The sequence below is a fragment of the Salvelinus namaycush genome, chromosome 27 (assembly GCF_016432855.1).
Source record: "Salvelinus namaycush isolate Seneca chromosome 27, SaNama_1.0, whole genome shotgun sequence".
NCBI classification, from domain to species: Eukaryota; Metazoa; Chordata; class Actinopteri; order Salmoniformes; family Salmonidae; genus Salvelinus; species Salvelinus namaycush.
This window is the reverse complement of record NC_052333.1, coordinates 36841956-36854190: the sequence shown is the minus strand read 5'-3', so window position 1 is coordinate 36854190 and position 12235 is coordinate 36841956. Positions and strand designations below refer to the sequence as shown.

Below are 12235 nucleotides of genomic sequence, written 5' to 3'. Positions count from 1 at the left end.
CATCAGCCAGGTAGTCCTGTGGCATTGTCCTAGGGCTCAGTTCCTGCATCCTTTATTTAATTTGTGTTTTAATTTGTGTAGACTAATCACACACTTCATTTGTGGCGAAATCCTGCACGGAGCCTTCACCGTGCGCTGCCACTTTAAGAGCGCATGAGCAGTAAGGAAGGAGGAAATAAAAGAGCTCGTTCAGCTCTTTGGGGAGGAGCTCTTGGGTGGCGCGACAGTTTTGATTGTGTGTGCTATGCTGCAGAAGTTTTTTGTTTGTCTTCAGCGTATGTAGTTATACAGTATTTAAATCAATCCTCGGTGTGATCGCTTGACGACGTGGTTGTTCTCATTTGGGACCGCAACGGTTATGGATCGCAATGGATTAGTAGCAACATTGTTGTGAAGCGTTAAACTATAACCCAACACACCATCGGACAGTCAGACCGTACACCTGCACCCTAAAGACCACAGCTAAGACCTCTCTTGTTCCCTTTCTCTCTTTCTCTTCCCGCTATGTTCCAGTGCTTTACTCTGCAACAGACTCTATTTTCCTAAATGCATTGAAGTTCATTGGAGCTGGACTAGTGTGTATATGAACACCACACATTCATACCCTCTGCACTCCTCCACTGGAAGAGAATACAAACTATTGCAAATCCTCTGTGTGATGACTGGGTTCATTCTTTATTGTATGAAGTTGCTGTTTATTTGCTCTGCCATTATTATTATATGAGGTATGCTTGGTGGGGTTACCAAGAATTGTGGAAGGACTGTGCTGTGATGTGGGATCTATAGGGTGTGTATTCTTTTTTTCTCTCCGCTGGCTATCTGGTCAACAGGCTACACTCTAGGCAGTCTCTTCTGCTGATGTGTGTGGGTCTGGTAGTGGTACTCTCGCTGTTCTACTATTTTTCTTTCGGCATGGTTAATACTTGCCTGGCGCCCGAACAAAATCTTCTTTACCCTTCTCTAATTAATACCGCTACACATTTAGGTTAGTGTAGTCAAGGCTTTGTCACTAAAATAATATTGTGCTTATCTTTCAGATCTGTCAACCAAGCTCGCTGGGTGACAGGTGAGTGTTTCCACCAAGCTGTTCCAGTCCTGGAGTGAAATGCTGGAACTTCCAGAGGCTTGTAGACCTGAAGCAGTGATGTGATGTGGTCCAGTTAATTATCACACACATCTGTTTTGTTGTATAATTATTTCCACTTAAGAAAATTGTTCCTCTCTCTTTTTAGATCTGACATCCCTATTATCTCAACCACAGCCCTCACAGCTGCAGTCGTCTGCACCTGCTATACTGGTCACGACAGGTGATACAGGTAATTATCACATACATGCATCCTCGCCCTCACTTGGTGCTCTATTCAATCACATCCGCTTTAGCCGACATCTGCATAGCGGATGTTTTGGCGGTGTGAGATGTGGAACTGTGTTAGAGCTGTCAAATCCACAAGCGGCTCCTGGCATTTATACCCAAAGCGGACTTTGCCATTGGCTCCACGGAGTTGCATTAACAGAAATCTCATGCAGCCCTGTTTACAAGTTTGAACACTGGAATTTGAGATGTAATCTACACCTCCATTAGGCTGATAGAAATCCTCTGTCACGCCCTGACCTTAGTTCCTTTGTTATGTCTCTATTTTTGGTTTGGTCAGGGCGTGAGTTGGGGTGGGCCTTCTAAGTTTTTGTTCTATGTTTTAAATTTCTATGTGTTTGGCCGCGTGTGGTTCTCAATCAGAGGCAGCTGTCTATCGTTGTCTCTGACTGAGAACCATACTTAGGTAGCCTCATCCCACCTGTGTTTTGTGGGTAGTTGTTTCCTGTTGTGTGTCTGCACCAGCCAGAACTGTTTCGGTCGTTATTCTTTTATTTTTGTTATTTCAGTGTTCATTTAATAAATATGGACACGTACCACGCTGCACCTTGGTCCTCTCCTTCCAACAGCCGTTACATCCTCATTATTTCGTTTAATGATTTTGAATTTGACCATCCTTATTTCTATATAGCCTACACTTTCTCGAACATGTAACGCAAGTAAGACGGTTGAAGTTTCGTGACAATGATCAAGAGCAGCTGCTTTCCGATTTGACAGATCGCCGGATAATGCTTGATCTGATTGAATCTAGGCCTTACATTTATTCCGTCTGTTTAGTTGTACGATTACTGTCAGTTAAGAAGATTGTGTCTCTCTCTTTTAGATCTGCCACCCCCAGCAGTTCAGCTGCAGTCACAGCAGTCCTCAGCTGTGGTATTTAATTTACCGACTGCACCAGATCCTACTACACTGGCTGTGAAGGGAGAACATTTTGAGGATTCCCAGATGGATACAGGTAATTCAGAATTATATTACATACGCAAACGCTCACTCACACCAACAAACATGTTGTTGAACTGTATATTTACTGTAACTTTGTGCATCTCTCCTTCAGATCTGCCATGCACTCCACCACTGCCCGACAGCCTCACCCAGAAGTGCATACACTGGGCCTATCAAGACTGACAAAGCAGAGATGGGTGGCTGACAAGGAAAATGAAACAACATACACACACACTCTCTCTCTCTGTCACACACACTCACACACATTATCCCCAATGTATACGCAATGTATACACTGACTCGGTGAGCGAGTTTATTAGCAAGTGCATCAGTGACGTTATACCCACTGTGACTATTAAAACCTTCCCTAACCAGAAATCGTGGAATGATGGCAGCATTCGCGCAAAACTGAAAGTGCGAACCACCGCTTTTAATCACAGCAAGGCGACTGGAAACATGACCAAATACAAACAGTGTAGCTATTCTCTCCGCAAGGCAATCAAACAAGCAAAGCGTTAGTATAGAGACAACGTGGAGTCGCAATTCAACGGCTCAAACACGAGACGTATGTGGCAAGGTCTACTGACAATCACGGATTACAAAAAGAAAACCAGCCACGTCACGGACACCGATGTCTTGCTCCCAGACAAACTAAACATCTTCTTTGCCCGCTTTGCCACAATGCTATTCATAACACCACACTAAATTCATGACTCTGTATGAAGTATATCTGTAGGCATGTAGTGTGCTAATAGACATACACACGCTAGAGCCTGACTTGTGTAGTCCAGGGATATGTCTGCTGCTCTAAACCATACGTATATAAACTCAGCAAAAAAAGAAACGTCCTCTCACTGTCAACTGCGTTTATTTTCATTAAACTTAACATGTAAATATTTGTATGAATATAACAAGATTCAACAACTGAGACATAAACTGAACAAGTTCCACAGACATGACTAACAGAAATGGAATAATGTGTCTCTGAACAAAGGAGGGGTCAAAATCAAAAGTAACAGTCAGTATCTGGTGTGGCCACCAGCTGCATTAAGTACTGCAGTGCATCTCCTCCTCATGGACTGCACCAGATTTGCCAGTTTTTGCTGTGAGATGTTACCCCACTGTTCCACCAAGGCACCTGCAAGTTCCCAGACATTTCTATGGGGAATGGCCCTAGCCCTCACCCTCTGATCCAACAGGTCCCAGACGTGCTCAATGGGATTGAGATCCGGGCTCTTCTCTGGCCATGGCAGAACACTCACATTCCTGTCTTGCAGGAAATCACGCACAGAACGAGCAGAATGGCTGGTGGCATTGTCATGCTGGAGGGTCATGTCAGGATGAGCCTGCAGGAAGGGTACCACATAAGGGTGGAGGATGTCTGCACAGCGTTGAGATTGCCTGCAATGACAACAAGATCAGTCCGATGATGCTGTGACACACAGCACCAGACCATGACGGACCTTCCACCTCCAAGTCGATCCCGCTCCAGAGTACAGGCCTCAGTGTAACGCTCATTCATTCGACGATAAATGCGAATCCGACCATCACCCCTGGTGAGACAAAACCGCAACTCATCAGTGAAGAGCACTTTTTGCCAGTCCTGTCTGGTCCAGCGACGGTGGGTTTGTGCCCATAGGCGACGTTGTTGCCGGTGATGTCTGGTGAGGACCTACCTTACAACAGGCCTACAAGCCCTCAGTCCAGCCTCTCTCATCCTATTGCGGACAGTCTGAGCACTGATGGAGGGATTGTGCGCTCCTGGTCTAACTCGGGCAGTTGTTGTTGCCATCCTGTACCTGTCCCGCAGGTGTGATGTTCGGATGTACCGATCCTGTGCAGGTGTTGTTACTCATGGTCTGCCACTGCGAGGACGATCAGCTGTTCGTCCTGTCTCCCTGTAGCGTTGTCTTAGGTGTCTCACAGTACGGGCATTGCAATTTATTGCCCTGGCCACACCTTATGCCTCCTTTCAGCCTTAATTGCCTACCGTCTGTAAGCTGTTAGTGTCTTAACGACCGTTCCACAGGTGCATGTTCATTAATTGTTTATGGTTCATTGAACAATCATGGAAAACAGTGTTAAAACCCTTTTCCAATGAAGATCTGTGAAGTTATTTGGATTTTTACAAATTATCTTTGAAAGACAGGGTCCTGAAGTGACATTTCTCTTTTTGCTGAGTTTATAATGATCCATTTACAGTAACATTTAATGCTATTATCAGAGCTGATTACACAATATCACAATGTTTTTTGAGCATGTTCTATGTATACTGGGGCAATTTGTCACATGTGAAGATTTGCCCCAAGGCCATTGAGACAACTTGCCCCAAACTGACATGTGTGCTAATGTTGGCTGGCAACAAGGTTAGCTCAACATAGAACTGCAGCTAAAGTATCAAAAGATATGTTATTGTCTCCTCTACTCAGTGCAAAATTATAATTTTGAACGTTCATACCTAACAAAGTTTAATTGAATAAAATGTAAAGTGCCAATTTTTTACTTTTGAAGGGGAAAAATAAGAAATTTATGCTCACCTCAGATTAGAGTGACCTTGACCACATGTGAACAGGAAGTTGACCATAAGACATGTAGTCCCACAAAGTAGATATTTGATTTTTGAGATAGCGCGTCTAGTGTTGGAGGTATGAAAGGTTTGACAACTTACCCGTGTGACAACTTACCTCGCTTTCCCCTACCAATTTGTTTTTCTCTGTCGCCCGTGTATTTCAACAATAAATCATTAGATTTTTCTGATGTGTTAACTGTGGGATTGATTGATTTCCACGTTTTTAGTATACATTTTTCCAAGATGAGTGATAAGAAGAGAATAAAAAGTCCAGCCTTTTGGGTATCTCACTACATCCCCATATGCCATGTCTTGAAATATGCAGACAGACGGATTAAAACTACGTTTACATTGTAATACTTCTGACGGCCAACTTTATAGCCCTGCCCATAACTTTTGGATTTTATAACATTCCCAGCAAGCATCGATGATTGAGTCATTATTAGGTTTACACTTAAGACATGCCTCTGCCGTTGTGCTGTATAATTTATGAATTTTGTCTCTTAAATTGCATGTATTTGAAAATATCTACAATGGTCAGTCCAAAATTGCTTTTTAAATCTGTCATGGAAATAAATGTATTTCTTGTTACCAAGTCATTTAAAGGTTTATGCCTTTAGTTTTCCAGGGCTTCCACCATTTTAATGTAGTCAACTGGTTGGGACTTCCAACTTCATTGGCTGATCTCTCCTGATGACCCTTTTGGGGTCATGTCCAACCGGGTCATCAGGAGGAATCAGCCAATCGCGAAGAGGAAAATGTACTACTTCAAAATGGAGATTGCCTCAATGGCGCTTCCCATGCTGTCACAGACACTTTAATGGTACAGATACAAAGATGAGTGTTCAATCTATCTCTAAGGAAATTGTATAACTTCCCGCAAATGTATAAGCCCTGTATGAAATGTCTCAAACATGTGACGCACCACATTGCCAGGAATTAAGACACACACACAAAGTAAGCCTTTAGAATTGAATTGAGGTTGGACGTATAGATGTTAGTCATACATTCACACCTCAGAGCATGTGCTTCCTCACCGGTATGCCCATGCATGCTCTCTCTCACACACAAACAAATAAACAGTCTTGCGCATCAGCTATAAGCCCTTTATGACTACTGCCTTCACAATGTATAGTATACAATCACAGATCAGACTGCTACAGTTACCTAATTTATACATTAACCAAACACAATTGTATGAAAAGAGAAAATGTTTATTGAGAATTCTGAATCCTGGTCACTCTTCCACGGTTGCAAAAAAAACACAGACATACAGTACCAGTCAAAAGTTTGGACACACCTACTCATTCAAGAGTTTTCTTTATTTTTTACTATTTTCTACATTGTACAATAACAGTGAAGACATCAAAATTGTGAAATAACACATATGGAATCATGTAGTAACCAAAAAAGTGTTAAACAAATGAAAATATATTTGAGATTCTTCAAAGTATTCACCCTTTGCCTTGATGACAGCGTTAAACACGCTTGGCATTCTCTCAACCAGCACCATGAAGTAGTCACCTGGAATGCATTTCAATTTACAGGTGTGCCTTGTTAAAAGTTAATTTGTGGAATTTCTTTCTTTCTTAAAGCGTTTGAGGCAATCAGTTGTGTTGTGACACGGTAGGGTTGGTATACAGAAGATAGCCCTATTTGGTAAAAGACCAAGTTCATATTATGGCAAGAACAGCTCAAATAAGCAAAAAGAAACAACAGTCCATCATTACTTTAAGACATGAAGGTCAGTCAATAGAGAACATTTGAAGAAGTTGGAAAGTTTCTCCAAGTGCAGTCGTAAAAACCATGAGCGCTATGATGAAACTGACTCTCATGAGGACCACAGGAAAGGAAGACCCAGTTACCTCTCCTGCAGAGGATACGTTCATTAGTTACCAGCCTCAGAAATCGGCAATTAACTGCACCTCAGTTTGCAGCCCAAATAAATGCTTCACAGAGTTAAAGTAACAGACACATCTCAGCATCAACTGTTCAGAGGAGACTGCGTGAATCAGGCCATGGTCGAATTGCTGCAAAGAAACCACTACTAAAGGACACCAATAATAAGAGACTTCCTTGGGCCAAGAAACACGAGCAATGGACATTAGACTGGGAGAAATCTGTCCTTTGGTCTGAGGAGTCCAAATGTAAGATTTTTGGTTCCAACCGCTGCGTCTTTGTGAGAGAACGCCAAGTGAACAGATAATCTCCGCATGTGTGGTTCCCACCGTGAAGGAGGTGTGATGGTGTTTTGCTGGTGACACTGTCTGCGATTTTTTCTTTTTAATTCAAGGCACATTTAACCAGCATGGCTACCACAGCATTCTGCAGCGATACGCCATCCCATCTGGTTTGCGCTTATTGGGATTATCATTTGTTTTTCAACAGGACAATGACCCAACACACACCTCCAGGTTGTGTAAGGGCTATTTGACCAAGGAGTGATGGAGTGCTGCATCAGATGACCTGGCCTCCACAATCACCTGGCCTCAACCCAATTGAGATGGTTTGGGACAAGTTGGACTGCAGAGTGAAGGAAGAGCAGCCAACAAGTGTTGTGGGAAGCCCTTTTTTATTTAACTAGGCAAGTTAGTTAAGAACAAATTCTTATTTACAATAACAGCCTACCCCGGCCAAACCCTAAGATGGACAACACTGGGCCAATTGCGCGCTGCCCTACAGCCGGGAATCAAACCAGGGTCTGTAGTGACGCCTCTAGCACGGAGATGCAGTGCCTTAGACCGCTGCGCCGCTCGGGAGTCCTTCAAGACTGTTGGAAAAGCATTCCGGTGACTACCTCATGAAGCTGGTTTAGAGAATGCCAAGTGTGCAAAGCTGTCATCAAGGCAAAGGACAGCTACTTAAAAGAATCTAAAATCTATTTTGATTTGTTTCAATTTCTTGGTTACTACATGATTCCATGTGTTATTTCATAGTTTTGATGTCTTCACTATTATTTTACAATGTAGAAAATAGTAAAAACAAAGAAAAACCCTTGAATGAGTAGGTGTGTCAACTTTTGACTGGTACTGTACATTCATTCTAATCTTGACAAATCCATCCTTATTGTTCTGAAATCAAATCATGTATCAAGCATTCTACTTTTTGCCACAAGGACTCAAATGTACATGTGCAGTAAGGTGATGAAACCCCTACTACATCACAAACAAAAAACTTCTCCCAAATAGAAGCAGATTTTCTGTCACTATATTTTACATAAATATTTATACTATAATGTGTGGAGGGTCACCAGTCAAGTCAGTGCAGTTGCGTTTGTGGAGAGAGATGTGTCCTGTTGTAGTGATACTAGCCCAGCAACATGTGACAGAGCTGACATTCTCACCATGCAGTACCAGCACAAACAGGACTGTTGTTTTGGGTGACGCACACAGAGACAGTAGGTGGATTGGTATGTCTTTTCTGGGTCCTTCTAGAACATTTAATTCATTTCAGGTTTATTCGTGTCTATCCTACGTCACACATATACAAACTCAAAGCTATGTGTCCTAGACTCGCACTTCCTGTAAACCACAAATCACAGCGCGCATCTCTGTTTAAGGCAAATTTGACAGAACACTATTGTGAATGACTGCCTTGACACATTGGCCTCAGGGAGTGTCACACAATAAGAGTGATACAAGCCTGAGTGTGTGCCTTGGTAAAACAATGGTTTACAGAAGCAGGTGAGATGGCAACACCCTTAGTGACAGATTGTGTCCTTATCATCAACCAAGCAGTCTCTGTGAGAGCCAGCCAGTGTACATGTGTATGGGGGTAGAGTAGGGATTGCTATTCAACCAGTGGTGACGTTCTACCACGACCCTTTACCAAACCGTGCCAAAGACAGGACAGAAAAAAAACAGAACATGGCGAGAGTTCATCAGGGCAAAATGGGGTAATTTCACAAAAGGAAACAGTAGCGTCAAATCCAATAACATCCATGGACTTTCTTTCCCTCCCCCTTTTCTGTTTTGGCACTGGTGAGTTTGGTAACAGACACATGTAATTCTAAGTGTGTGTGTGTGTGTGTGTGTGAGGGTTTGGGATAGAACCTGTGCGTTTGTCTCGCTCACATTTAATTTTTTACACATTGTTCTCAAACGTCCTAACCTAAACCAAATAATAAAGTCTGCAGGACGGGGAGGAGGCATCTGTATGGAGCTTGGTGCAGCTGACCCGTCCCCTCATAATCCTCATCTTCTCTCCCTTCTCTTTCTCTCTGGGCTTTAGCGGATGGCTTTGACAGGGCTCTTGAAGCTGGAGGCTGCTTGCAGCTGGAGCTGGTAGGCCATGGGGTGAATCTTGAATCCATAAAGCCTGTTGTGAGGACATGAGAATTCATTAGATCTTGATGAGCGTGTGATAGGGGTCTATGAAGAGATTCTATTATGGTAGCACTTATTTTACATGACTTTCCTATGGTATGTACCTGATATTTATTAGGAAATTGATCTAGGACTTGCTTTCAGTGAGTTACGTGGGAATGACATGAAAAGGCACAACCCTATTTTAGGGTGACACAGTTGTACTTGACCTTGGCACAAACTGGTTGGCAGGCCTCTTGGGCCTGTACTCAGGGTGCACCATGAAGAGCATGTGTGGGAATCCAGTGCCGAAGTAGGCCCCGTCCGTGTGGTGGTGCCGGGAGGACTTGGGCGTGTACACGTCCATACACTTAGGGCAGTACAGCTTCACCATAGCCTCGCCTGGGATATCTGACAGACCTAGGGAGGGATAAGGGGAGCGTTTAGAGACGTTACTGGTCTGAAGTTATTATGAAATGCTCGAGGACACACTACTGTATTCATCCAGGTGTCTTTTGGAAACAAGATTAGATTTGACACGGATCGTAATACATTCAAATATTACACAGAGGATTCAACGATACAGTACACGGAGGATCTGCGTAGCATAGTTTGGGTTCGGAAAGCAATGTGGCTGGATACCCAGAATTGTTTCTGTCTTTGGCACACGAACATTAAAAGCCAAGATACAAATGTTGCTCTTTGAGATTAATCAAAACAACCCTTAAGTCTTATACGGTCAATTACTTGTCCCCACACTAGGCGTGGGTGGTAATGGTTGAAACAAGACAGACACACACTCACCAATGGGCAGCATGGGCTGGTTCTCACAATAGACGCGGGGGCAGTAGCCAAAGTCCCCCTGTTGATACTTCTCCAACTGAGAAAGAGAGATAGAGATCAATGTGAAAAACATTTCAGGAGAAATGCTGCATACATGTGATATGCAGCCTCTCAACAAACATTGGAAACAGAGAAAGGTAGTCGCTGTACCATCTGAGCGATGCCCCTGTTGGTGAGGATGTATCGTGCGTGGATCAGCCCGTAAAGCATCTCCGCTGCCTGCTCTATGAGGTCACTCTGGTTGGGGTTGTCCTCCAGCTCCTCATCTGTGGAACATAGGAGGGAAGAGCTTATAAGAGAGGGGAAGAGGCCACTCATATGTTCTGATTTAAAGATAACTCACAAAAGCATAATTGTGTACATAACTGTGACGTCTTTACACATGCTAAAGATATCGGCATCTAATACAGCAACCCAAAAATATTGAATTGGGTGTTTTAGTGCTGGGCTAGAACAAACACCTGCCACACACTATAACTCAGGATCAGGGTTAGTGACCACTGAGGCAATTTAGTGTGCGTACATAACTTTAACACTGAGGTGATGCAACAATAATATTTGTATTCTGATCTAAATTGTGTGGGATGTTCTGTACTTCCGAGTGCAGTAGAGATGGTTCTGGAGTTGGGCTGACCTGGTTCTAGGTCCAGGATCATGTCCAGGGCCTGGCGATAGTGGGGAACCTGCTCATTGAGCCCAGTCAGGTTGAACTTGTCCTGGATGTAGTCCTCATCCACCTGCCAATGGAGGAGAGGACAGAAGCGGTGACAGAAGTTAGCGACAAATGCCAGACCTATTCATGCATGAAAGTGTGTTTGTGTAGTGAGGGGTGGCTGTGAATAACAGGATTTTACTCGAGCACTCCTCAACTCACTACCTGCCTATCAATACCGTGGTTAGCTGATTCAGGTGTGTAGGGCTGAAGCAAAAACCTGCACATCCAGGATAAAGGATTGGCCACCCCTGTCTTAGCTTACATTCACTTATTGGTCTATGAGTTTGGCTATATTGCCCTGGGTGCTGTTAGATACTGACCTCACAGAAGAACTCGTTTCCCCTCAGTCCACAGAACCAGGAGATCCATGACACTTCCTCTGAACTGCTCATCTCGGGAGACTAAAGGGTAAAGACATTCAACAACAGAGCCATTCAGTCATGTGAAAACGGCGGTTGATAGTTCAGCAACACAAAAATATCATAGGTAGTGAGCTACAATAAAAAAGACAAACATAATTATATCAAAACCATAAGAGCAATTAGCTAGGTAACTAGAAAACGTTAACTGTAGGTTTACCTAGTTAGCTACCGTTACCGCGCAAATGTGTAGTTAACGTTAGTTGACATTGGAAGTGTACGAAATAAGGATATTACCCATGAAAATACCTATGTTACATCAACAATCATAATTAGTAGCGTACCCAAGTTTGCTAAATGACCAGCTGAAAATGATAGCTAGCTAAGTTACATCCTTAGCTAGCAGCTAACGTTAAAGCCAGGTGGAAATTCAATATGGCGCATCGTCCAAACTAGGCCGCATTAAATTTGATCAGTTTTCAGTCGCAAGTCCTCTTAGCTATAGCATATCTCACATTAATACATGTAGTAATTCTGGTAACTTACCCCCTCTTTAATGGGTTTAACGCAAGTAAAATATAAGAAACGTAATATTTAGTGTTGTAAATAAAATGGACACCACCTCCCAGTAAACCGCTGCAGTAGGTGTTTTCGTTGTAGGCAAATTGATGACGTACAAATTCAGAGACTATGGGTACTGTAGTTTTGAAGTCCTTCAACAACAATATTAAGAGAAAGGCCGAAAAACAGAGGTTTTATTGCGTTATGATTTTAATATATTGTCCAGTATAAAATGTAGGATGAGAACAGAATCTTCTTCTCTGGTAAACCACCAGTGAGGGCAGTCCAGAGCGGATAGATATGATTTGATTTGAATATCAAATGTATTTGTCACATGCTCCGAATACAACTTACTTACAAGCCCTTATCCAACAATGCAGTTTGAAAAAAATACCTCCAAAAAAATTAAGAGATAAGAATAACAAATTCCTCATCTGCTTGTAATGACTTTTTACAGATTATATGCCTTCTGCGGACACTGGAAGAATACCGTTCCTCATATTTTTGGGTCCTTCGTGAATCATGCTGTAACAAAGGTGGCCAAGTTCTGTAGGGGAGGCTTTGGTTTTA

General features: G+C 42.9%; 1 protein-coding gene and 1 long non-coding RNA gene across 2 annotated transcripts; one reads left to right on the top strand and one right to left on the bottom strand.

The window, feature by feature from the left end:
• The first annotated feature begins 1232 nt into the window (after positions 1 to 1232).
• On the top strand, positions 1233 to 2645 carry LOC120022502. The gene is made up of 3 exons (XR_005472606.1): positions 1233 to 1316; positions 2196 to 2327; positions 2427 to 2645. It is a non-coding gene; the product is annotated as an uncharacterized LOC120022502 (long non-coding RNA).
• Positions 2646 to 8295: 5650 nt separating this feature from the next.
• On the bottom strand, positions 8296 to 11763 carry LOC120022128 (casein kinase II subunit beta). Its single transcript, XM_038965974.1, has 7 exons — positions 11651 to 11763; positions 11066 to 11146; positions 10665 to 10767; positions 10181 to 10296; positions 9992 to 10067; positions 9418 to 9607; positions 8296 to 9200 (listed from the first exon to the last, which is right to left on the bottom strand). The coding sequence occupies exons 2-7, from the start codon at positions 11135 to 11137 to the stop codon at positions 9110 to 9112; spliced, it is 648 nt and encodes a 215-aa protein (XP_038821902.1). The 5' UTR covers positions 11138 to 11146; positions 11651 to 11763; the 3' UTR covers positions 8296 to 9109.
• Positions 11764 to 12235: the final 472 nt, after the last annotated feature.